The 27,541-nt window shown below is 40.0% G+C and overlaps 1 protein-coding gene across 4 annotated transcripts in view; it reads right to left on the reverse strand.

The window, feature by feature from the left end:
• Positions 1-27,541, reverse strand: part of TNS3 (tensin 3) — a 233,099-nt gene that overhangs the window by 52,293 nt on the left and 153,265 nt on the right. For all 4 annotated transcript variants that reach the window (XM_086467647.1, XM_086467648.1, XM_086467650.1 and 1 more), the window contains one exon: positions 13,159-14,418. In XM_086467647.1, coding sequence (XP_086323773.1) covers positions 13,159-14,418 — 1,260 coding nt within the window. The remainder of the gene's footprint in view (positions 1-13,158; positions 14,419-27,541) is intronic.

Consider the following 27,541-nt stretch of genomic DNA (forward strand, 5'->3'; position numbering starts at 1 on the left):
GGCTTTCCCTTTGTGAACCCTTGGTGACTGTGCCTGATGATTGCATTGTTCTTTAAATGCCTTTCAATGGTAGCCAGGATAATCTCCAGAATTTTTCCAGGAACTGAGGTTAGACTCACAGATCAGAGGTTTCCTGGGTTTTCCCTCATGCCCTTCTTGTAAATTGGAATAATGTTGGCCAGCTGCCAGTCACCAGGGACCTCCCCAGACTCCCAAGACCTTTGGTGGATGATCAAGAGGGGTCCTGCCGTAACATCCACCAGCTCTTTCAGTGCTCTGGGGTGAATCCCGTTAGGTCCCATGGACTTGCGAACATTCAGCTGATACAGCTGGTGCCTTACAGTTCCCGTGTCCAGAGAGCAAAAGCCACTGTTCTCTCTGCTGTGGTCTTCCAACTCAGGACTGGGCAGCCCAAGGTCTGTCAGTATTATTAAAGGCTAAGGCAAAAAAAAGCACCGAATGCCTCTGTTTTTTCTTCATCCCTATTAGTCTCGTGACCATCCTCAAGTATTGGTCCAACGAGGGACTTGGACTATTACGCAGACTTCTGTAAATGAGATTAAGGACTTAATTTACAAGGACTCAATTTACATTTAAAAAACTCTATGGTTTTCTGGTTAAGAAATGTATCTAAGTGGTATTTCAAAATAATGTGTAAATTTCAAAATACAAATACCATTACACAAATTTGAAATCCATGTGGTAAAATTAATTTTGTGTTTATCCTTACAACCTAAATATGTGGGCTAAGGAGGACACAAAGAAGAAAACGTGGTTGCAGGAACCTTATGGTAAGTGACAAAAATCTTTTTTATAGCCGTCTCTGTGGAATGAACAAACAGTTGACATTAAGCCAAAAAAAAAAAAGTAGGGAACTCCCTTATACTCCTGTTCCATCAAAACAAAACAGTCACAAACCAAGTTTTTACAGTTTAGATACTCTCCTTGGTTTGTAGTGGCCACTCGACTTGTCAAATGTCTTTACATTTATAGTCTCAAAAAAAGAAAGATGTGTCGGATCCCCATTTTCCCCAAATTCGTATCTTTTGTAACTACTCATTTAGCACCACCTACTCTATACATTGCACAACCAGAACTTGCTCTTCACAACAGAAATACCATCAATAATATAGTCAAAATAATAATAATACTCAAAAGATAATTAGTCAAAACTATTTTAAAAATACGAATTGTTCCAACAGCACCTGATTTTATGTTTCATCTCATCCATCTAAAAACAGTTCACCAGTACATTAATCTCATAAATTCATAATTTGAGGTCATCCCACCTTCAGAGAACTAAAACATAGCTGTAATTTCATAAAGTCTATCTTCTAACAGGACTGAAGACACCAAGCTTCACAACATGAAACAATACCAATGTGAAAAAACACTACCTGAACAGTACATGTCAGAAGCTCAGCCAACTCCAACTTTGTTTTAAAGCTGTCATCTTAAATTCAGTTACTGAAAGGTAATGATCCAAACAGTCTCCCTTTGAACGTAAATTTAGACTTGACTTTGCAACTAGTTAGAGAGGTCACTGGAATGTCCATTATTGCTACCAATCCTAAACCAAAAAGCCTTACTGTCTTGGAGTACAAGCTCCTCCAAAGCCAACTGAAGTAAATAACAACTTCAACAAGTTCTAGATCAACTCTAAAAACCAGGGTTATTTTTCTGAAGAAACTTTTAAGCCTCTGAAGTGGTCTAAGACTAAATGATCACACTGTATTACACTTCTCCAAATTATCTAACACTTTTTTTTTCCTCTTACATTTTCTTGTCAACTATCAAATAGAAAAATTATTCAGCACTAGAAAAAACATTTATTTGACCCTTCACATAATAATCTCCATCTTTCCAAAGGCCGAACACAGATTTTCCTTGGGATTTGCAAATGCTTCCAGATAGGTTTTGAGTAAGTGTAATTTCAGATAGCAACAGCCTCCTCAGTGCTTTTCTTAACTTGCTTAACAAGTTGGTTCTGTTTATGCACAGGTGACACAAGGGTGCATAACACACTTGGCAAAAGGACAAAAATGCTTTAAATCACACCATCCTCTGATTTACTACCTACAGTTTGGAATTTCAGATCATATTCTCTAACATGTCTTTTAACCCTACAACAGATTTCTGTCTCCATGTGTCTTGCAATAATCAGCTGCTAGTAAATGCTAAATATTTTAAACTTTAAATTAAGATTAAGTTGAATTAAGATTCCATGCACTTCATTGTATCTGCAAGACACACCGATTTATGTGTGTCTTTGTGGCAATTTATGTCATTGGGATGGAGTAATCCCATGAAACTGTACAGGCTTGGTAGAATAGAAAGCAGCTATGAATAGAACTGAACAGATAAGCAGCTGAATAGAAAGCAGTTACTCAGAAGAATCTGACGATCTTGGTTGTTGCACTTGTGGCAAAAGCCCAACTGAATGCTGAACTGTAATATTAAGACAGTAGCCACCAGGTCAAGCAACACAATTACTCTCCTCTATTTGGTATTTGTGAGGCCACATCTGGAGCACTGTGTCCAGTTTTGGGTACCACAGTACAAAAAAATTGGACTGAATCCAGCAAAGGGTTACCAGAACAGTCAGAGACTGGAGTACATATACGAGAGGAGACTGGGGATATTCGCTTGCTGACTCTCAGTAACCCAAGGTAAAATGGGCCCTCACTGCTGTCTTCAATTGCCTACAGAAAGGATTAGAGATGCACCCAGACTCTTCTCAGAGATGCAAAGTGGTAGAACGAGAGGCAACAGGCAAGTTGCAGCAAGGAAAATTTGGAACAGACAGAAGGAAAAAGAGTTGCACAGGCAGACGGGTCAATCTCTGGAGCAGGCTTCTGGAAACACTGAGAAATCTGCAGCCTTGGAGGGTTTAAAAATCTGACTGGACACAACCATGGGCAACTTGATCAGACTGAACCTGCTCTGAGCAGGAGGTTGAACTCAATGACCTCCTGAGGTTCCTTTCAGCCTGAAACACTCTCTTGATTCTGTAACGCAGAAATTACAATAGAATATTGCAGAGTTGGAAGGGAGTTACGATGGCCATTGAGTCCAACTGCCTGACCAAAAGCTAAAGCATGTTATTGAGGGCATTGTCTAAATGCCTCTTAAACACTGACAGGCCTGGATATGCAGATGAATCTACAGGGACACCCAGCAGCTGTGCCCAGTGCATGGCCATCAAGAGCAGGGACAGCCCCTGGGCCTCCTGGGCATAGGGCCTGCCTTGGGGCCAGCACCCCAAAGACCTCCTTTCCAAGGGTGCCAGCCTGAAAATCTGGAAAGCAAAAATTGCTGCCATCAAAGGGGAAGAAATAGATTATTCAGTTTTTACAAGATACTAATCTTACAAGTTCTGTGCTGAAATTATCTGACAGGTTGCAAACATGGTGAATTGTTACGGCATTGAAATATTTATATTGTAAAACTAATTTTAACCAGTTCAGTCATCAACACTTGAGGAACAGTTATGATCATCTTTTCTAGATAGAGCAATTAACTATTATTTCACAGACAGCTTCTCACTTAGCTAACGTCATTTATTCCTCAGCAGGATTTCTGGAATATTGAATTAATTTCAACCCTATCCTTCTCACAAGAGACAAAAGATTACACCTATACATTTAAGAAAATCTGAGAAGCATGTACACGAGCCACATGTACATCATCTAAGAAAACTGGACACAATTCGAAGAAACAAAAGGAAAACTTACTAGGATGTATGTTTAATCAATCAATCCAACCAATACAACATAACAGATACTGTAATTAAAAAACTAATACCCTCAACAAATAACAGCCTCTTCAGACAGACAACTTGGAAATCATTGCCATGTACAAGCTTGTCACACACAGAGGAGCATAGAGAGGAACAGACCAAGCAGACGCACTTCAAGTGAGCTTCTCACCATAGCTTCAATCTGTGTAAAAAGTTAGCATGACATAGAAGAGGCTCTACCAGTTCAACCCACAGATCAATAAAACTCAGGGTTCTCTTGAGAAAGGTACAGTGAAAGCTCCTGCAGGGCTGTTTGTCCAGTGATCCTTTTGCAGACCTCAGCATAGTCATGAAGGCTGAAATAAGACTCCGGGGAGAATTACGTTAGCATTGCAGAAATTCCAGATGCCGCTGCATTACAGCAGTTTAAAAAGACCTGCATAACTCCAGCTACCCGTTACTGTGAAACATGGGGATTCAATCCAACAGGAGGATTAACAATTCATCAAGAAAAAAAAAGTCAGTAAATTAACTTCTAACAGAGGAGCCTTCAGGGCCTGCTCCACATACTAAAATATGGTACCATAACACTACCCAATTCAAAATTGATTTCCTTCACTGGCACCATTTATCTTCTACAGAGTTTAAAATTTTTGTAGAAGGCATTTAACGATCAAACTTTCACAAAAGCTTTATGCTTAAAGCAAAGCAAATCTGGTTTAAGAACTCAGAATGAGCTTTACAATCACTGTAAGAAATTTAAAGGAAAAATAAGATCTTCAAAGATAGCAAGACAAAACTAGTGCTAAACATTGTTGCGGAAAAAAAGACAAGCAAATGTGTACCCAGCTGAATCAAAGTGATGGTTTTCTGATCAGGTGCTAACAGAGTATCTTGTTACGCTCAAATTTTCAGATTCACAGCTCTATAGGAACACTGTTTCAAAGGGATTAATCAGAACAAAAGCTAGCTGAGCTGTGCCTGTGATGTCTTCAGTGCCCTAATCTTTCTAAAATGCAGTAAGAAGTACTACTGCAGCCAGAAAAATCTCTTTGTTCTTGAAAAAATGCCTCATGTTTAACAATGAATCACAAGGAAACTATTTTTATTTCCCCTATCTAGTAGACTAGGAGTCCCAACTTTTTATAACCCATTAGTCTCACAAGCAAATGAAAAGGTCTAAACTCCACCCCAAATCCAAGCAGGCCATTAAACCTGCCCATGTAGGACACAGCAGCTTTGCAGTCTGGCCACTTTAGTTTCTTAGGCCTTTTATGCTGTGCCAAGCACGGGCAGCGAGCCTATTGCAAACTCCAAACTGCTAGCTCCAAACCCATAGGGATGCCACAGTGATGCTACATGAGGGCCCACCTCCTGGAAGTTACAGGACTGATAAAAGTTTGTGGAATAGTGTCCATGACAAATTAAATGAACAATTACTGTGCTGCTGAATGTAACTAAAATTCCATCTTTAACTTTAGCTTAAAAATTAATTTAACTGCATTTAGTTTAAAATACTGAATTTAGTTAAAACTCCAGTTGTAACTTAAAAACTCAGGGTTTAACTTTAGTTTAGCTAAAAACTCCATTTAAATTGACTGTTAACCACCGTAAAATTAACTCCAAGTCAGGTACCAAAATTTTCCTGTGCGATGGAAACGACAACAGGTTTTGTATGTTAGCACATGCAAACAAAGCACATGAGGATCTGCACAAGCTTTGTTCTCCTGTCACTTTACAATTTATTTCAGATGGACTGGGTTTGCTCTCCCAGAGAGTATCACAGAGTGAATGGGAACATCTGGAACAGTTCAATGCTTTTAAAAATTATTATTTAATAAAATATGCAAAAGGATTTCTTCTCCTCTCTTTTGTCTGTGGATACCCCATAGCATGATTTATGATACTGCAATTTGGACCATCTTCAAAGATTTATTTTTCATAGAGGAAAGATCTCTGAAGGTGTTCCAGACACTTGCAATCAGGTGTTTAGGCACCTCGGGTTTTTTCATTTTGAATGCTGGGATTTTTTTGAGGGAGGGAAGATGGATTTGTTTAATGCTCAATTCTTTACCAAGCTGGTAAACTATATAAACTCCACACAAAATATATGGCTGTGTGAATCATCTATCTGTGTTGTCCCCACCACACTAGGTGACCCAAGGATGTTTTAAGACAGCATTTTCAAACACAATGCACAAAGAAGAATTAGAATTAGCCGAGACAAGAATATAATCCCAACCTTACGGAAAATAAGAGTCCCTCTCTTCCTCGTGCTGTCCAGTTTTGACACACATGCATCTCTCGGTCACAGCAATGGAAACGGGCTGCTCCCGAACACTGAATGCATGTGTCCATGTGCTTTGTCTTAGTCTGATCACATAATTCTTTAACTGCTTCTAACATTTAAAGAGTGAAAAGGTGGGAGGCAGGGATGAGACATGGGTGACAGAAATGGTAGGTTTTACTGAAAATGGGTAAAATCCTTTCTGTTCTCTACATTTATTAACAGATTCTTGCTTTTACAGTTTTCTAGGTAGAAGCAAAACATTGTTTTAACTTTCCTTCTCTACCCAATAAGCATAAGCTTTCTGACAAAAAATGGCTGGTTGGAGGAAATAAGTCTAATAAGTCTTACAAATGATCTTTAATAGCAGACTGAGGTCATATGTCAGTAGGCATGAAAGAATATACATATAGCGAAGTAAAGAAGGAACATCAGGCTGCAGAGAAAAGCTTACATACGCATCAAAATTTCCTCAGGCTACAAACTTTCCTGTTACTTAAGAACTACTGAAGCGCTCTGTGTTACTAGTAAATGGCAGCTGCTTTCAGTATTAGACACTTATCTCCGTGTAGCTCAGCTCGTGTCAAAGCAAAAACTTGGATAATCTTAATATGCAGTGGACTGATTCACCTCTGATAAGTGACACAGGTAACACAGAAGGAGGAAAGAGGTCATCAGCCGCTGTTCTACATGGTTCATGAAGACACGTCCTAGCAAAAAGAAATTCAAGTATCACTGCTTCTCCCTGTTCTCAAAAATACTGAGCACTTAACCCAAGACACACTTTCGGACAGAACTCAGAACTCTGCTACGTAGGCAGTCAGTAGTTCATGCCATGTTAACCTATGTTAAGGGTACATGTATATAGAAACCTCTAGGAAGAAGCGTGAAAGGAGAGGTAGCTGCCTGTCTGCCCATCAGTACAGAAACAAAGCGAAGTAAGAATGGACCATAATGCACATCCCAGCTGACATACACACTTTTCATTCTTAAGCTCATTCTTCCTGCTTTGCAGGGCACTGGAAACATGCACACGCCTTCTTAAGGCATACATTTTCTGCACACCTATGCAGGAAACAAGATAACCCACCACCCTCTCATAATTCAGCCCTCAAGTCAGGCACACACCCAACGCATCATTTCAGTCCTATTCATCTCCAGCATGGTTTGCTCCTGCTCACTCAGAACACCTCATCTGTCCCTTCAGCCTCACTCAGAGTCATTCAGCCCTGATCTGCCAACTCCCTCCACCACAGGCCACTTCATTCTCTCGATACTCTTGTTAGATCAAGGGCTGTTTAAGTCACAGGGTATAGAGCTCCCCCTAAAATCTGACTGTGTAAGACCAACCATTACTCATCAGTGAACAACTGCTGGTTTGGTTATCCTGTATTGATGGCTATTTCCTCACTCTCACAGCAGCCAGCATTTCTGTGTGCTACACCTCCTGTGCTGCAGTAGTTTCAACAGCTAATTAATTGCCTTGGAGAATCTCCTATTTCTATATGCCTACTCCGAGGTAAGACAAACCACATTCAGCAGGCCCGTGCTCTGTTATCACGAACTGGCAATGAACAACAACGTATTATTGTTATTTTAACAGATTATTCAGCTTGTTTTATAAGGTTTTCTTCCCCTTCTAGCATAGCACATGTTTACAGCCCTCCACTGCAAGCATGCAGAGTACTTCAGCTTTACTGCATGTGTGTGCATGCACAGGGGAATAGAGTCAGACTAAATTGATGCTTCAGCTGTGCACTGTGGAGGGAAAGCAATGTTAAAGTCTGGAGAGGAACTTTCCGTGACATTATACATCAGTTTGTTCCCATACATGCAGGAACAGACTTTTGACTTTAACCAAGCACAGTAAGTTATGCTTTTATCTGATTTTTTTTTTTAACTGTTTAACACTTGCCATTTATCCCAGTGAGTACAGAGGATATTTCTTGTTATTTATTAATCCTTGCACAGTAGGAGTATGAATACAAAAGACTTTTTAAGGGCTTGGATTTGTACACTGAAACTCTAGAGCATTTGACAGACCTGCACACCCTAAGGCCACTTTCTCTACCTCTCTTCACATAGGTATTGCACACCTATGGTCCCCAAAGACAAGCAAACTGTCAAGCATGTTTGAAAAAGGAAGGGAGTTAATAAAGAGTATTTCCTTGTTTCTCAAGCTTTAGGCTTGCTGCTCGTTTTTCCCACCCACAGTCAAAATAGACTAATTTTGCTGTATTTTCTCATACAGCTGAGGCTGGGGAGGTAGTACAGGCTTCTGCAAACAGTAGGCTATTTTTCCAGTGTTCAGTTATCTGCCTAGCAGAATATCATGATGTTTGGACTATGCTTCTGGATTTACTCCTTTGAAGTCCGATGCAGAGTCTGAAAGAACACACCAGGACATCTGTGTTTTATGCTCAGAACCATGACCATCCTCTGGATTCACACAACACATGAAATTACACTCCTGTTACTTTCATCTGACCATTCCAATTCACAATCTCTCCTTGCAGCTAGAATGCTCCCTTTCCATCAGATGATGTATCAAGGGAAAACCATTCCAGGTCTTCCTCATTCTTAACATTCATTCAGTCAAACTCCTTTTCCCCCATCTTGTTTTGTGCATACCTAGCATAAATTATTCTGTATACAGCAGCGGGGCAAGTCCAGATATGTAAACAAATAAACCCTACAGCATTTGCAAAATCAGTATGTGCTAGTGATCTAGTCTCAAGCAGACATGGCAGCATCCCACATATACATATGGTTTTAACTTTGGAACCACAGGTAGTTTTAAAAATCAAGCTCTTACCAGTATAAACTGAAACATATTTGCAGAAGTCAAAAATAGAACATTTTAGCCCTTGACATAAAGGTAAACTTAAAAAATTGTATTTCTTTCAGAAACATCTTTTGTTTAATTAAATGCTATTCTTATGTTACTCCAGTATCACATGCTGAAGTACATGCAGAAAATGTCAGGTGAATCCTGACATCTCCAATCTTACCCTTGGAGCTAATGCTCTAAAATACTGAATTTACCTTTCTCATAGCTCTGCCCCAGTATTAATCATAATTTCCTAATGGTGTTTGGTAACACAGTGGAATAACTGTGCTCCTCACAGTGAAGTTCCTACAGATAGGTCCTATCACAAATATATACGTACGCAGTTTCAGGATAAACCTGTTCTATCTGGTTTAAATGCAGCTAAAATAGCCGTTCTGCTTGCCCCCTGCCTCCCGTCATGTGCCCTCACCACTCTTTGCACATGGCATTTAGTGATTACCTGTCCACGCTGCAAATTTAATTCTGTGATCTGACAGAGAACTAACCCACAAGAAAACCCTCAAGCCATTAAATTAACAAGCTAATCCAACAAACCCCACCACTGCAGCATTACCAGATCTGACGCAGAGATGTATGGGGTATCACGGAGGCAGTGTAAGGCCACCTCTCTTGGGAACAGTCTGCTGCATTTCAATTGCATTAGACACAACATAAAATGGCACTGTTGATCACCATGAATACATTTGAAGGGTTCAAAGGGCAGGCAAGGGACTCAACACACATCTAAAATTACTGCTTATCACTCAAGAGCAAGGCATGTGATCATTACACAAGGGAAACTCCCCAAGACACTACCTACATTAACCACAAGCAAAGGTCTTTAAACTTCAAGGTGCTTAAATGCCTAAAACTGTGAGGATTAAGTTAAACATCTAAATCCTTTTCATTCCTATGCTCTGCCTCTTCTACCAGAAGATGCCATTCTCTGAAGTAGCAGCTGTTGAAAATGATGGTGCTTTAACTTACAGCCCCAGAAATATAAACTAATAATGCCTCCCCACACCCCACCAAGTTAGGAGCTGAAGGAAATGAAAGCACCCAGTTTCGCTGCCTTTGATGAAATGAACTATAACCTCTCTACAAGGACCACCACAAACAGGTTTCAGCTCAGAACATCCAACACCATTTTATACTAGCATCCTGTTTCAAAGAGACTACTAAGGCTAGAAGACGTTAACCAATGTAAACAACACTGGCAGCATAAGGCCACGAAAAATTGAAGGTAAAATTAAGAGAAAGAACTTTAAGGGTTAAACTTTGAAAGGAAATTTACCTAAACATAAAAATCCTAAGTCACTATAAATATGACTAGGATGAGGCCCATAAATCTTGATGATGTAAGCCAAGACCTGAGGGCAACACAAGCCTCCAGTCTTGCATTCTATATCCTGGATTCCACACATTCTAGGCTCTCTGCAGTCCTTCAACTCTAGATACAGTACATTTATTTATTTTGGGCCCTAAAAATGCAAGGATAATCCTTCACTTGCCACCTTCCTCCTTAAGTCTTTAACGTCAATGAAAGGCTTTGTGAGAACTTCAACAGAATCTGACTTCAGGACAGTAGAAGCGTGAATGGAGTAGGTACTTCCTCCAAGTAAAAACCTAAGAAAAGACTTAAAGACCCAAATACCAGTTGATTCAATCCCTGACTGTCCCTTCAATAATTAGCCTTTTTGCCAGTCAAGGTATCCCTCGTATGCTGAAATAAAACATCATGCAGAAGTACTCATGATTTGGTAGAGTGCAGAACTGTCCGCAAAACACTGGATGGCACTCCTCCTGTAAGTTCTTGATTAAATGAAAGTGTGTTGGGGATCTCATCAATGTGTATAAACACCTGAAGGGACAGTGCAAAGAAGAGGGAGCCAGGCTCTTTTCCATGGTGCCCAGTGACAGGACCAGAGGCAATGGGCACAATCTGAAACACAGGAGCTTCCCTCGAAACATCAGAAAATAACTGTGCTACAAGTGTGACTGAGCACTGGCACAGGTTCCCCAGAGAGGTGGCTGTAGACAGGAGATAGTCAAAAGCCATCTGGACATGGTCCTGGGCAACTGGCTCTAAGCAGCTCTGCCTGAGCAGGTGGGCTGGACCAGATGATCTTCAGAGGTCCTTTCCAATCTTGACCACTCTGCAATTCTGTGATTTCAGCAGGAATGTGGGTGTTGCTTTGGAGCAGAAATAGACGGTATGGGGAAAAATTCAATGTCAGAAACAGAGCTGCTGTTGATAGCAATTAGCACTTACATACCACTTCCAGCATGCAAACTGTGCTCACCACCTCGCTTTCAGAGACATATACTCCACATCTAATTAAATCCACCAAAGAAGTTGAGTTACAAGTGGATTAGGAATCAGTATGCATAAAGGTTACGTTTGAAGCTCAGTATGATGTAAACATCCTGCCAGGACGTTCAATATTTCTGAGACAGGTTTAAAAAAAAAAATGGAAAAAAACATTAACCCTCTTTTTCTCTTGCTCAGACTGATGAAGGAGAGAGAAATGCCTTGCTAAAGGCAAGGGCATGACAAAAAGCGAAGGAGCTTCCCAACTCCTAAACTCTTTCCTCTTTCATATTATGCTCTGTTGCCTGCTTCCCCCAAATTACCCAGGATTCTAAATGTTGTCTGTATATTCATATTTCTTTCCAAATTCATCACTATCCTTAAAAAAAATCCTCTTCCTGAACATGCCCCAGGGACTCATATGCTCACCAGTCTTTATTAGAACAGGAAGTTTACCTGCTTTACCTGACTTTATAAATGGAAGGGCATTGACAGTGACTCCTATTTCCTTTGGGAGATGACCAGAATCTGTGAGAAAAATTCAAACATATCTCTTCAGATTCGTATCTTTAAACACAGAATGGTAAAAGGTGGCTTATTCTAAATGACCCTTTTATCTCCTTTACTAGCTTTACTATACACCAAAGAGAAGAGTTCTCTCCTGCTGGAAAAACCTCACTTACAATTTGTCCATAAGCTAATCATTTGCAAAGATTCAAGAGAACGACAATCTAATTAATTTAATTCCATAAAAGCCACAAAACGCATACCGTGTATTAAAAACAAACAAACGGTAAAGCAGCTCACATTATTCATCATGGATTTCTGGACTTTAGTCCTCAGTTACCCTCCTACATACAAAATTGTGATTTCACCTTCCCTACAAGAATCACCATCCTTGACCACAGAGGCCTGCACATTAATGGAAACCACACACTAGTTTGCCACGCACAGTCATCTTCGAATGGTTTGACATATCCAACTGGGCTTGAGCTGAAGCAGCTCATTTGTGTCCACTGAGGTCATGGACACATGTTCTGGCCTATTGGCTGATACTGAATTAAATCCTGGAGACATAAGCAAGTCTTCCAATGCACCAAGACGGGAGGTACGAAGAGGGAGAAGAGGAAGAGGTAAAGAAAGGAAGGTAGGAAGGGGACATATGCTCTGCCAGAGCAATTAGATCACACAGTGTTTTCAAATATGACAGCAAGACCAGCAAGAGCTGGTTTGTCACAAATTTTAGCTATGGCATTAATGAAAGGTTTCAATGGACTGAAGCAGAGACAGACTACTCATCCTTTTGCAAAGCTCCTAGTTCTAGTAGCAATACTTAAGCAATATATTCAGCAATTGTTGCATATTTAATTCCACCAGTTGATTTTGTCAATCTTATCAGAACCAGAGATAATAAGCAAGCAGTATTTTTAAACAGAAAAAAGTTTCACGAAGAGCATGTTTTAAAATACTTCACTGGCCAAGACTATATTATTTATGAAAATACTGCACAGAAATTGAATGCCAGCAGCATTACACTAAATTTGAAAATAAAATTGTCAGAACTTTTTCTCCTACTTTAAGTGGAAATCATAAAAAACTTATAATAATAAAAAGCATACAATCATAAATCATAAACCATTTCACTACAGATGCCTTCTAAAACTGTCTCAAGGTAGGAAATGGAGTTCGGCTCCCTTACCATTTAAACTTACAGCAGCAAAAAAAATCCCAACTGATGATCTATAACAGGTAAGAATTTGCTGAACAGTACCTTTTTCAAGCAAAAAACCAACTACCTGCAAAACTCACTTATCTTATATCAGTTTGATTCCATAATTTCTTGGATGGTTATGTAAAGAGGGTATCAGAAATAACCCCTTGATAATTATCCTGAAGGTTGTAAGTCATGACCTGAGCTCCTGCTGTACCATATGAAGAACAGACAAGTGCTAGAAAAAACATTATATTCAGAAAGTATTACAACATCTTACCATGCCGGAAGGGATTCCTGTTTGTGACCTCTAATTTGTCATGGAAGCCAGGACTCCTGTCAAGCCCTTCCATGTCTACATCAAGACTGGTGAAGCCATTTACTTGATTTCTGTCCCTGGTGACAGTATTAATGCGGGTTGGGATAGGTTCAAAGGTAGGGTCTAACTCCAGGATCAGCCTGTTCAGTTGCTCAATGGACTGATCAATATCCAAAGTTGGAGAAGCTGGCAAGTCCCCTGCATTCCGTCCTAGATCCAGGCCATTTGTATCCCTCTGAGGCACTGGCCTTGACTGAAAACTCTCAGCACTGGCATGCTCTGCAGCTTCAGCAGCACATGGCACACTTCCTAGCCCCCTCTGCACAGCAACTCTGCTGCTGGAGCCACGTGTCGGGGTGTCTGGCACTTGGGACTGGATCTGGACACTGCCGGAATTCTCCACAGAGTTATGAATGCCAACCCTAATTCCACTCTCTGGGGCAAAACCATACTGGTGAGCAGTCACCATCTGCTGCTGGCGTACCCAAGTCTGAGTAGAGTAGTTACTTGGGCCATAGGCTTGAGGCTGGGGTGAGACAGAAGGATTCCGTATCAATTGCCGAGTTGACTTGGGCTCCGTGCTTCCAAATGATCTCTCATAGAGGGGATCCACACCAATTCCCAGGTCTGGGGCAAAAGCATTGTGATGCTCTTCCCCAGTGTTACTTCCAAAGCCATCTGAGAGAAGTGAGTTCTGACTGCTTTTGTGGCAACTAAAGTTCCCAAGGTGGGTGGAGTGCTGCCCTTCTGAGGAAGACAAAGTCCCAATGCTGTCCACACTGTGAAGGTCATGATTAGGCATTTCGTCATCCAGAATATCAGTCTCCCTGTCCTTCAGTTTGGTGTCTCCATTCATGTGAACTTGAGCTGGTACTATGTGGCGAGTCCCACTGTACTTGCTTCGAGCATCAGTCATATCCTTGGTGGTGTTGACAGAATCCTCCAGACCAAAGCCACTAAGTAGCTGGTCCAGTTCTGCCTTCTCTTGTGGGCTCAGAGCCCGTTTGACTCCCAGCACAAGGCGCTCCTCAGTCTTGTCTGTCCTGACGGAAGCCGTTGAGTGTCCTGAATCACTGCTGACAGACAGGGTATGATCACTGTGATCAGGACTGCCAGTCACGGGAACACCCTGAGCAACACCAGGGATGCTGCTGTCTGAAGAGCTCTTCTTTCTCACTTTCGCATACAAACTGCCATCAATGGGACCTTGGGTATGCAGCACTGTGGAGAGATAAGTAACAAAGAAAGGGAGAGAAAAGGACACTGCATTATAAAACAGCTTTGACTGGTGTCATACCACATGACAGAAGTACTGCTAATACCAACGGTATTGCTTCTGCAAAACTAAACTGCCACTACAAATACAGCCTCAATCAATGGCATTATCATCCTTCATTTTACATTTCAATTTATAACAGTTTTCTTGATAGAAATATAACATGCCATTCATAGCTCAAGATCAAATACAGTTCTCTCTTTTTGTGCCATTTGAATGCATGTTTATGGCTCCACAAACATTCTAATTTGTAGAATTACACTAATACAGTGCTATAAAGTTGAGAAGCAGCTATCATGCGTTTCATTGAGAGCAAGAACGGTCGGAACCTACCAGCCATTCTTGCCTTGAACATATATCCTGTAATTGCCAGCTCGTCCATTTCTACTTGATGGTCTAACTACACTATGACGACTCATTTACTCCTGTTTTCGGTGGTACAAGGAAATAACAGGCTTTCCACCAGAGCTGCAGTCCTTCGAATACATGTAAGGCCTCTTCACAAAGGCATGCACGAGGAAATGTTAGACTCTGAAATTTCTACATGTGTGGAGGATCTGGTATGCATTTCACATTTCAATTTTAATAAGCAAGACAATAAATTCATCAGTTTATAATGGCAAGAAAAGTGGTATGGTTGGAAAAAGCATTATGGGACACACTGCCAAATACCTTAAAAATCAGAATATAACTCCTTCCTCATCAATGATGGGAAGATCCTAACTTTATTTCTGAGCTCTGAAGTACTCATGCAAGTAAAGATTATGAATAACCATTCATAATAAATATGGGCTAGAACTTTTCTTTCTGCTTAGAACATCTTTAGAAAATACACTATTGCAGGAAAATGCATCTACCAAGTTTACTAAGGCTGGGTGTTAAGAACAGACAAATTCCTGCTTCCAGTTGCATGAGCAGAACTTAGCATGCTTCACTGACACCAGGTGTGCATGGAAAACCTGGGTGAGCCAAGTTTTACTTTCTTACAGGGCTAATGAACTCACAAGTGGAGGGCTTCACTGAAGTGACTAGATTGCTTTTGATGCCAAAACTGTTACAGGTGTCCATGAACCCTGCTGCTTCTTGCCGTCTCAAGGCACACGTCCTGTATCTTTTAATCTGATATACTGATTTTCTCTCACACTGCAGCCACCAGCCCATCTAAATTCTTTCTTTCCAATAATCAACAAAAAATGAATGCAAAACATACAGCAGAAAGACAAAAGAATCACAAGGTAGAGACTAAAATCTCAGCCTTAGAATTGTCTCCCACGTACGTATCTCTACATGTTTTATCACATATGTAATATCTAGGATATTATGCTCTATTGCTAACAGGAATGACATAAAATATATACTCAACAATAACAATTAAGAAATACATACAAAATGGGTGATTGAAGTTGTTGAAAAATCTCTTTTTGCTTAGAAAAAGAACTACCACAAACTTGGGCAGATTTTTATATACAATTGGGAAGTAAAAAATCCATTTGAGTTAAAATACTACTGTGAGAATAATCTTTTCCATGTTGTTTCAGTACAACCAACAGTGGCAACGGATAAAACCACAGAACACTGAATACAGCGATTTCCCTCTGGAATATTTTAAAGCTCAAGAGTTTATTTGAATCCAGTTTATTTTATCCAAACCACTTTTTCCTACCTCTGCCTGTCAGGGCTTTTTAAAGCTCTCCCTGACATTATAGACCAAGGAGAAGAAACAAAGCTGTGGGAGGCACATTCTCATGATCCTTTTTATTGGTCTTGTTTGTCCAGCTCCCACACACATTACACAGGTTAGACCAGCCTGAGGTTAGAGTATGGCTACTGGGCTCTTAACCCAGTGCTGAAATTGAACACAATTAATTTGTTTCTCATGTAAAGCTTTAGGAGTAAATACTTCTACTTTCCATCAAGCCGAGAAAGCAAAGCTAGTGATTCTACTTTCAAAGGATTTAATGCTCATTTATCAAAACATTTATACCAAGCAGTAGTTTCTGAGTAACTTTTCCTACCCATAGTTTGAGAATTGTTTGATAAAAAGAAAATTAGACCATTACCATTTAGGAACAGGCAGATTTTTGTCAAAGGTAACCAAAAGCTTAGTCTACATTTGTGGCAGTTCCAGAATCACGAGAGCCACGGAGCACCCAATGCATTTCAACATCAACTCTACCACACATTTTCAAAGTATACTTAAAATGACATCGTGATTATGAAACTTCCAAACAGGGAAGCTTTTCTAGGCAATACCATTTTAGAAAAAGCATTATTCAGAAATTGTACCCACGATGGCAATGAATTCATCAGTTTATAATGGCAAAGAAAGCGGTCTGGTTGGAAAAAGCCTTCATTACAGGATACACTGCCAAGTTTCCATCACTTAAAATACTTACACACTGGAGGTTATATAATAGGTTTAATAGATTTTTAGCTAATAATTGAAGGACAACTTTTTACTTTTTAAGGACTAGGTACTATTACTTGTCTGATGTTGATTTTAAAAACAGCACACGCAAAGACCAAAATACTCCTTTTCAGAACAAGTCTTCAGGCTAGGGAAAAAAGAAATGCCCCTTGCCATAGAATTGCTCTATGGGCAAACTCTTAGAAGTTTGCCGAAGTTTATGATGTGTAAATCCCATGGTGAAAAGAGCTGCTGTGCATGAGGTTGAATGTCTGTGTACAGATCTTTAAAAACAATATTTATGAAAAAAATAGCATATCTAAGGAAAATACAACCAATTGAAAGTTTCTCAGACTCTTTCATGCTGTGATTTCTTATAAGCTCTCACTACTGCTAGGACAATGAAGCAACCCTTGTGCTTCAGGTGGAATTATTTAATACGTTTACCACAATAAATTTAAAAAAAAAACCCAGCAAAACAAAACAAACACACACTAAGAGTAACTACTAAGTGATTAGTTTTTTTCCTTTTCTGCGTGCTTAGTTTTGAGTTTAAAAACTAGAAAGGAAAACGATACAAAACTGCTTCGATTTGAAGTGCTAAATATCCTGACACAAAGTAGACTTGAAGACTCGGTTACAGGTCTGAACTGAACACCGTTAAGTAAATACAGGACTAGTACACTTGAACCATTAAGAAGTCTTCCTGTCTGACTTTTCTGTTAAAGTCAAACCCAGGCACAGCACTGTAAATCCTTCCAATGTGCTACTCAGCCATGAACACCTCACAGCAGATGAAACATTCTAGCGTGCAGATTTGGTTTGCTGTACAGAAACATTAAACAAAATCTGTCAAATTCTCAAGTACAGACATGGAAGCAACGGAAAACCCACATACGTTTCCTGCTGTCAGCCCTACGTCTGCCATCACACCGAGCCACTCAAGCATAGCACCACAAGTACAGACTAGGTGACAGACAGACTGGCAGCGGACTACTGACCCAAGAGTCTTGCACATCTGCACTCGGTAAGGTTCAGAGATAACCCTGCCCAGTACTTCTCCCACTAATATAAAATTATCAAATTTATTCTACATGATGCCCGGATTGTTGAGCAACCACAAATCATTTGGGGGTCTCCCAACTGAACCGTACACCTTCTGTTCTGAATAAGAGACATGAGTTCAGCTTACCAGTAGCATCTCTACTTAAAATTACGTCATTTCATTTGGAAAAAAAAAGAAAAATAGAAAATTAAATACCAACAACAAACCCACAGTCACATAAGTGAATTATAATTCTCAAGAACTGTTCATCTCCCCTCTTTATGTTTCCATTTGAAACAAAGAAAGCTTTTTTAGAAAGTTTGGTTTTGTCGTATTTTGTTGGGGGTTTTTAAAATTTGTACAATATATCTACACACAAATTGGGAAATATGCAAAAATAATCCCTCAATGTATTTTTAATGGTGTTAGGAGTTAGCACCTTTGGATATAAATATGGAAACATCTTTCAGCAGAGGATGGGGCTTTGGTTGCTTATGATCTTTGTTTGCTGTTCACCTATTTGGTATGCAAATTAGAGCACTCAGACTTTGGATTAGATACAACAACTGTATAATATTCAGGAGGTCGTTGGGGTTTTGTTTTGTTTTTTAAATTCTGAACAATTTAAATTTCCTAGAGACTGTTCCTTTTCATACTGCATTTAACTGTCAGTAAAAAGCTTAAACTACTTCAGGATTCTGAGATATCTTTCAAGTGAATTTAAAAGCACCTTTTTCTGATGAATGTAGAAGTTAATTGGCTGTCTTCAAACTCTCAAATGATTCCATTGCTGGCTAATTACTACTCAAATACCAGTTTTAATCCGAGCTATAGTTCGTGGTCAACACTAAGAACACATTGTAAAAAGTGTCAAGTTTCTCTGAATAGGTAGTGTTAACTGGTAAGCATCAAGGAAGGGTGTAGGAATGTTTTAAACAAGTAAATCAGACGAAAGGAAGAAAAATTTTGCCAGAGGAATTTCTCCCTCCCCTAACCTGTCATGTAGATGAATGAAAATGTCTTTTTTTCAAACAGATCTTTTCAAAAATACTGAAAGTATAGATCTCTACTACACTGAAGAATGGCATGTGTACTCATTAGAAGCCAGATTGACAGAGAGAGATACTACTAGGAACAAGAAAGAGTTTCTGGGACTTCTCAGAGGGTTTATCTCAGGATGGTCCAACACAAAATTTAGTTAGAACAGAGGCAGCAAACTTAGAGACTAAAAGGTTCATGGCCAGGAAAGGAAAGCTTACACACATGAGCCTGTACATATCGATGAGTCTGCATATGGAAACCTCTCATTTTTATGGGGAAACTCAGTAAATCTGATCTGAAGCTTCAGCAATAGTAACCATGTTTTTGCTACAATATGGTCCCCTGTTGGAAATAAAATTTCTGAAATCTGAGAGTCTCCTAAGACAACTAGAACCACTTTGTATAAGTAACTGATGACTGTGAGCTGTCTGAGCTTCCCAATTACTACATGTGCTGATGAATCACACAGCCCTGTCAGAACTGAGCACCGCGGCAGAAGGGATGATGTCTGCACACTAGCATCTCTGTGACATATTTCGGCACCATGAAACTGGCAACTAGGTTTTGTGGCATTCAGTGTCTCAAGATCGCCGGTATGTGGAATGCCAGTGGATTAAAAAGCGTGAAGAGCTGTGGACACGAGTATGATCTTACTCTGCATCAGCCTCACTGTGTTCATAACCAAGACAACAAGCCTAGGTATACCACTTATTAAGAACTTCACAATGAAAGAAACTAACAGGCTGAAATATTTTATACACCCTGCATTATTATCTGATAAATGTAGATTATCTAAATTGGAAGGAAATGCATATACATGAGAGGAGGACCAAGAACTCCACTCGACTAAATGAGTAAACTATTTACCAGGATTCCTGGTCCTGCACAAACCATTTAAAGTGAGCACACGGCTACATAAAAAAGTCATTTAAACTGCACAACGGAAATGTAGTCAGTAAAGCATAGGATTGAGATATCCTACTTAAGTATCCATTTCTGAAAGTCTGGTCCACCGCCAAGCTTTGCAAAGCTCTAAGGCAATTTCTCAAAGCGATGGCTCCCCAAATAGAGGTCTTATTGGTCACAAGAAGGCTGGTGAGCCTAATAAGACATTACTTTTGATATTTATGCTAGAAGTTGAGGATTCATATTATGTTATCTGTCCACAAGTGAAGCCAGAAACAGAAAGGTTTGGGACCTGCTGACTTTTGGCTATGAACTTAAAGATGAACACAATATTGTTAAGACTTCACAAGCAAACACCTGCAATTGTGGGGAAAAAACAATTTACTTGCAACTAGACCATTTGGCTCTAGTAGGCAGCTGCCTGTTTAGAAACTCACCAAAAAAATTATCATTCTGCATTATAAACAGATGAGAAAGAATGAGACTCACAGCTAAACAAAAACCCAGCTGCTCCTGAGGAGTCTGGATATTTAAACTTGCAGCTCCCAACCATAAAAACACAATGGATATTCCATGTGACAAATTTAAATTATTTTCAAATTTGCAGAGTTGTAGGAAAGCATTCTTAGATTAATTTAGGGTTTTTTTTTTTAATTTAAATATGGCAAGCACTTACAGGTAATTAGGCGGTAGAAAAAAATTCTGGTGTGTAGTGCTGAACAGCATTAGGAATTTAGTTTTACCTCAGATTTGTGTAAGATTTGTCACTGCAAGTCCAGTAGAAAGAATACAGCTTAGCTGAGGTAAAAAAGCAACTGTACCTAGGATTTTTTCCCTCCTAACTTGGTTTAACAGGAATGTGAAATGCTTTATGAGGCAAACATAATTTTATTTTAAAACATAGCTTTTCTTCCAGGGGGGTAATTAAATAGATTGTATCACACACTGTTGACAGAGCCAGCATTTATAGAGCACATGTCAGTGGTTTTACCCAAACGTTATACTGGGCAGCCTGAGATAGGTTTCTGAACCAAAGTAACCCAGACAACACTTAGATATGACTTATTTTAAATGGAAACAACCACGACAAATCTATCTCCAAAGGTTCAGTGATATCATAGTAGAGAACATGCAAATAGTCAAAAGAAACACAAGATTTCATTTTAATTTGTGTGTGTGTACATACATATAAAATACATAAAGGTACACTATTTTTTTTATATATATATAAAAGCTTTCTATTTAAACTATATATATATACACAAAACCTATATACATCAAAAAACTATATATATGATTTATTTGTTAAAAAAACAGGACAAATTAACTATCTAAATACTATAAACCTTCAAAACACTAAAGTTTTGAAGTTCTTCTCATATTATAACACGCCTTCATTTCACATCCTGCATCCGTCTAAATCATAATTTCAGAATACTTGTGCATGAAGCCTTTTGGTCTTCACTTTACACTGGTCTCCATCCACATTTTCCCCTAAGAAGTGATAATCAACTTGACTGCAAAACTGAAGCTATGCAGGGACAATTTTTGGCCAAAGAAAATGGGAAATTATACTAGCAATGCAAAATTTTATTCTGTGCACCTCGCTAAGTAATGGTACTGCAGAGGCCTTATCTATTCGATACGTCGTCTCAATGCACAACTCAGTCCTCGCTCTCATTTTTTTCCAAGAAAGCACTGTGAACTGCTGGAGCAATGAACTGCCGGAGCAACACAGCTGTCAAAAAACAAGGGACGTTCACAACAGTGGAGACCCAAGTAATGCTGGCACTTAGTTAAGCAAAGCGAAGAGGCCCACTTTCTTTCAGCCTGACCTCTCTTCCCAGGAGCTGTTCCAACTCCCTGAACTGCCCAGGCTGAAGCCTGACAAAATTCCCACACTGAATCTGAATTACACACACACATGCACACCCCCAGTATCAGGGACTCTCTTATAAAGGAAAGCCTCAGAGCAAAAGGTATGTGTGTATTTTCATTCCCCTGCCTAATACACAAACAGCAATTTATAGAAAAATTAGAGGAGCTGAAATACCAACACATACCAAATTCGGTGGCTTCCTTCCAAGCCTGTGTTTCCTGGCACTTCCCTCCTTGAAATCCAAACACCCAAAGGCAGGCTTGTGACTTAAAAAGAGGCTTCAGTCTTTCAGCCTTTGGACTTGTCCCCACAGCTACCCCCTGTCCATTCACCACTTGTGAAAACACACACAAATGCAAGCCAGCTAGGTAAACACCTAGACCACAAATTCAGCAAGAGCTGCTCTGACCCAGTCCACCTGAACAAAAAGAAGGAGGTTGCAAATACACAAACCTTTGCATGCTCTACCCTTGTTCATGTTGCAGCAGGAAACATTACAGGAGATCTGGATTATTTTTTTCAACTTCATAAATAAATATTTCTACCTTCAGGCAAACCTGGACAAGTCCAGAGCTGCATTCCTTCAAAGTTACATCTTTTTATGTGTGCTTGTCTTTTCCTTTCTCCCACCCTAACAAACACAGGCCCTCATTCCTTGCAAACTCTTCCCATATAATTCTGATAAAATCCATACAGAAATACACGTGGTTCGTATTTCCAGCTGTTGAACCACAACAAAGCTGCTTACCTCTTTACTAGGCACGATCAGGAACCTTCTGCAATAGTCAATCATTGGCTCATTTAAATCAACTTGTATTCTCTAAGCAAAACCCTGCACAGAGGAAAGCCAAAGTTCAGTCAAACAACCCAGCTTAAAAAGGCAAGAAGTGTCTCTACTCCTGCTGCATGAGCTGCAGCTGCTGTTCCTGCTCCCGGAGGTAAACGGTCTTGCTAAAGAAGCACGAGCCTTGTAGCAGCCAGGAAAGGCAAATGAAAATGTAAACGCGAGGGAGGAGCCTGAGGGGACAATCAGGTTCAATGAAATCTGAACTCCTGGAGCCAAGGAGGAGTGGAAACGTGTTGACTGAAACAGTTATTCATTCTACAAGCAGTTCCCTTTCAGTGGTTCTTTTCTCAGCCTGGTTCAATATCCAAATGAAGCAGAATGAGCTTCAGCTCCCAGATCATTTAGCCACACACTCACGACTCCTTGCTTTTGATGTCTTTTTCCCAAAACAAACAGCCTTTAGAAAATGTTCCTCCACACTGAACAATCAGGTCAGACACTCTCATCCACATGTTCAAGAATTTGTGTATTGCTGTTCTCAGGCAAGAAAAGCTTTCTGGAAGTCCTATAGCGATAATGCTCATTTTTACGTAGCGGCTGCTGCTCTCCACCTCTCAAACCCCAGCAGGCTTTGGCTCCTCCTCTATGTCTGGAATGAATCAGCTCAGACTAGGGGGAGTGAGCCTGTTAGTTCCTCCTTTAATAACAGCTGTATCTCACCACATGGCAGCCCACAAACTTTTGCTCTAAACATTATAACAAATGTATGCATGTATCACCAGCAGCCAGCCATGCCCCCAGACAACATTCATTTTCTATTTCAGGGACAATCAAGACTTTAATGACTTCTCAGTTGAACAAAGGATAAAAGTGTCTCCTGCATCCACAAAACTGTTCATTGCTTACGAGTTAGAAGTTAAGTTCATACCTAATTCAGAAAGTACACGCTTTTCTGTTCAAGTGTTGCTGTTCTTGCAAATCAGTAAATGGCTGCAGATGAAACCAGTCAGGACTCTGATAAAAAACACAAACCACACAACACAAGCTACACTGTCAGTACTCTCCCAGAACCAGAGAACTGGCTTTCTCCTCTGGGATGATACAGAATTGCTTGTAAGCCGAAAACTTCGAGCATCTGCCTCGAAGATATGAAAAGAAACAAACAGGTACAATTCAAAACTCTTAATGCAAACTGACGAGTCTCACTTAAGACGCAAATTTAGTTTTAGACTCATTGCCTTTTGGTTCTCTGTGAGGAAAAACACCCTACTATATTCCTTGCTTCAATTACAGGCTTCTGCTCCTTCATAAACCTGTAGTGCACGTGCACACTGGTGACCTTGGATCATTAGCACTCAGCGTACTCCAACGCAGGCTGAGGCTCAATGCTGACATCTGCTCTAGCTAGACTACCAGAAGAAACCTGGACAAGGTTAAGAGCAGCTCTGCCTAAACTAACATATTCTACGGTTAGATTACCTGCAACAACACTGCAGGACTTCCAGAAATTTTGTTATTCTAGATAGCCATAGCGGTGCTCCACACAATCACTGAAAGAATGTTTTGGGATTTCAAGCAAGCCCTGTATAACTACAGGTTAAACCTATCCATGGATGCGTTTAGAAAGATGTTCTCAACCCAGTATCACTCAACCAGTTTTGCTGATGCTTCCTCTGTTATCAGTTCCAGGCTTTCTGGGACACATCACCCTTTGCAATAGTAGGTACTCTGATTGTGGGCACATTCCCACATCTAAGGACTGTCGGATTACGGGCCCAGTTCAGGTAGGGAACATTTAAATTCTACAATATATACCTCTTCAAAGCTTTTATGTTGACTGTTGCGAGTACAGATGATATATGTTCTGGCACAGAGTGGCAGAGAAGGGTCATGCAAACGAACTGATCACAATGAATGGATCAAAAGTTTTGGGGAAAAGATATGGATCCACATTGTGAATCCGTATCATCTTAGACCTTTGCATTACCAGTTGTGGTGCTTTGTACAATTTGAGACCTAAAACTGCACGTAGTGCAACTCTCAAACGATGACATAAAAAGCAGGTCCTGATTTGGTACATTGGTCCAACGCTTCAAGATCAATTGCTGGTTCATAAACTTCATCCAGCAATCCTTTTAATACATTTTTAGAGAGTTTTTAAAGAACTATAGTTTGAGAATAACAGAATGGACTGGAAAGAAAGAGAAAAAGGTATGAAGTCATCTTCTACCACTGTTTCTCCTCCCACTGACTATCCAAAACATCCAAGCCAACTCCAACGTTCATACATGCATTCCATTTTAAAGAACTGTTTTTCCAACACGAAACAGCAGTAGCTAAGTCATCAGGAAGTTGTTTGGTTTGCTATGCTTCTCAGGTCCCTGACTCTAACAGAAAAATAAAGAAGGCTGAAGAAAACAAGTCACATATCACAAAACCAAGAAGTGAGCACACGCTCCAAAAGGAAATCAACTGCAGGAGTTGCTGTTAGCAAAATGCTAACAAGCGGGACACTCAGGCTCACATGAGGTCCTTAAGCCTTGAATCTTTTGAGAAGCCAAGGAGAGGGCACCCAAGACCCTAGAGAATCTCTATACTGTGCAAATCCTAATGTATATTTCCCAGCCATTCAAAGGGATAACATATGTATCTTAATGATTTTACAAGTACTCTGGAGTAGGAAAAACCTGTTTCACAAATCACTGCTTCTAGAAGAGAGGCTGGCTGCTGCCCAGTCAACATGGAACACAGGCAGAGCCAGCCAGCTCAGACTCACCCTTAGAATACCACTGTAATATATTGTCACACTTTTTCCCACCTGGGATCAAAAGAAAATAATACTGTGCCATTATCCAAAGCACTAAGAATAGACTGATACATTTATTACTGCAACTCAGTATACACAAGGTTGTATCTATTGTGTCATTTTGATTCTACTACTGCAAACTTTTCTCAGTCATTTAAGCATAGACTTAATTTGAAGTAGCTTCTGCTTGGATAACCAGCAAAAGAATAACAAAACGTCATGGTACAGAAACATCTCCACAAGTACAAAATGCTAAGCAAAGTTTAAGGGCATTACAAAGTCGCTGAACTACATGAAACTACTTCCTTTCCTTCACTCCAAAAACAAAGCCCATCTTCAGAAACTCTCCATTAATTTGCAAGTGTGTACTCCAAATGTTGAGGTTCAGAATTCACAACTGTTCTTCCTTACAGCTGGAACAGCACACTCACCTTGAGTCATGGCTTTTCTCCTACTCTACTGTTAGGCTTCCTGGCAAAATCAGTTACGGTCATTAAATGTGAAACAGCAGGAAACCACAGATGATGCTACATAGTTGCTGAACACTGTACAGGACCACAGTAAAAAAAGGAAAGGGCTTAAAAGGGCTGTCTAAAAGGTCATACGTAACGAATGCACTCTTTCTGTTGAGTGTGGAACGTGTAATTTAACGGTATTACTATTACTAATAAAATTGCTCCAGCACTCTACGGTGCTTTCAATAAGCTGATCTTCAGGTGTTTCTAAACAAGTCCACATATCGAAATGGGAAGTTAAGGCACAGATACATTTAGCAGAGCTCTTCGATTTCCTAACTTCCTAATCAAACTTAGACAGTTTTGCACTGGGACTCGAGAGACTCGTGGCTTATTTTCAGGTATTAAAGCAACAGCAGAAGTAATACATAGTAACCTTATATGATAATAATTATAATATTTACATTTCTCAAAAAGAATATTTGAATATGATGTACACATGCTCAATACAAGCAGATACTAACATAACGAAGTATGTAGTTTTGGCGGAAAATTTCTAATGTGCCTAAATGACTTAGACTAAAGTTCTTCCTACAAAGTATTTTACGCATATTTACTAAAAGGAACATAAGGAACAGCTTGACACCAGAAACATAAGGTAAGCTTCAGAAGTTTGGCAAGTTTTTAAATGGGCAACAGATTAAGAAACATTCTTCAAGGTCCAGAATAAGATAGAGAAACAATATAGAACATGAAGAACCCGGAGGGTATACTCTAGCCTGTACTACTTGAGCGACAACTCAGTGCCCAGGGCCATCTCAGAAACTGCACCAACGAAGGCTTTTCCAACCTCAGTAATTCTGTGGTTATGCCACAGTGCTTTCACTTCTGCCTAGTAAGAAAAAAAGACCTGCCCTCTCAGCAGGCCACACATTTACACATTGATAGACTCCAGGAACAGAGAGAACAACATAAGAGAGCTCTAGTAATGGAACTTGTGCTTTCACAGTTGGAGAGATGTCCGCAATTAGAAGTGGGTCTGGGTTCCAACAAAAAGCTTTCCCTCTGCTTACCAGAATTTACTCCTTTCTGTTCAGTCTGGAAGGAGTTTGAACTAGTGGCTCTTCCTCAGCATTCAGATAGCATCCATGTTTGAAAGCAGAATCTAGAGGAGGTATCATCAATATGCAGGCAGACCTGAAGTCTGCCCTGTCTTTCAATTTCCCCTTATTGCTTAGCAGTCTGCCCCAAGGCTCTCTGATATTTATGCAAATCTTTGCAAAGAACTTCAGCCTTAAATAGAAGGGACCACAGATAAGCGTTTAACACTCAAGAAGTGAAACTGCTGGAGCAGGGGTAGATATGCCCGGGGCAGCTTTCTGGGATCGATCCAGAAATAAGAAGTGTACTATCTTTAGCAAACCTTCACTTGCAACTACCAGGAACCACTCAAAAAACTAACACAATACTACAGCTGACTGCACTACAGACTGCTACTGTTACTGGTACAGCTAAAATTCTGCTGTTGGTCTCTTAAAAAAATTCATTATCTCATCGTTTGGCAGAATTTACTCAACCACACTTTACTATCAGAAGTGCCCGTGGTGCTAAAATACAGCACTAAAAGCACACTCACAGAGCAGTATGCTTCGTTCTGTACAGACTACTGAATATGACAGGTAGCTCTTAAAAATGATACATTAAAATCAAAAGTGGGACTCAGGAGGGCTAGTCTTTCATTC

This window comes from Leptosomus discolor, chromosome 7 (assembly GCF_034619465.1).
Source record: "Leptosomus discolor isolate bLepDis1 chromosome 7, bLepDis1.hap2, whole genome shotgun sequence".
Classification (NCBI taxonomy): Eukaryota; Metazoa; Chordata; class Aves; order Leptosomiformes; family Leptosomidae; genus Leptosomus; species Leptosomus discolor.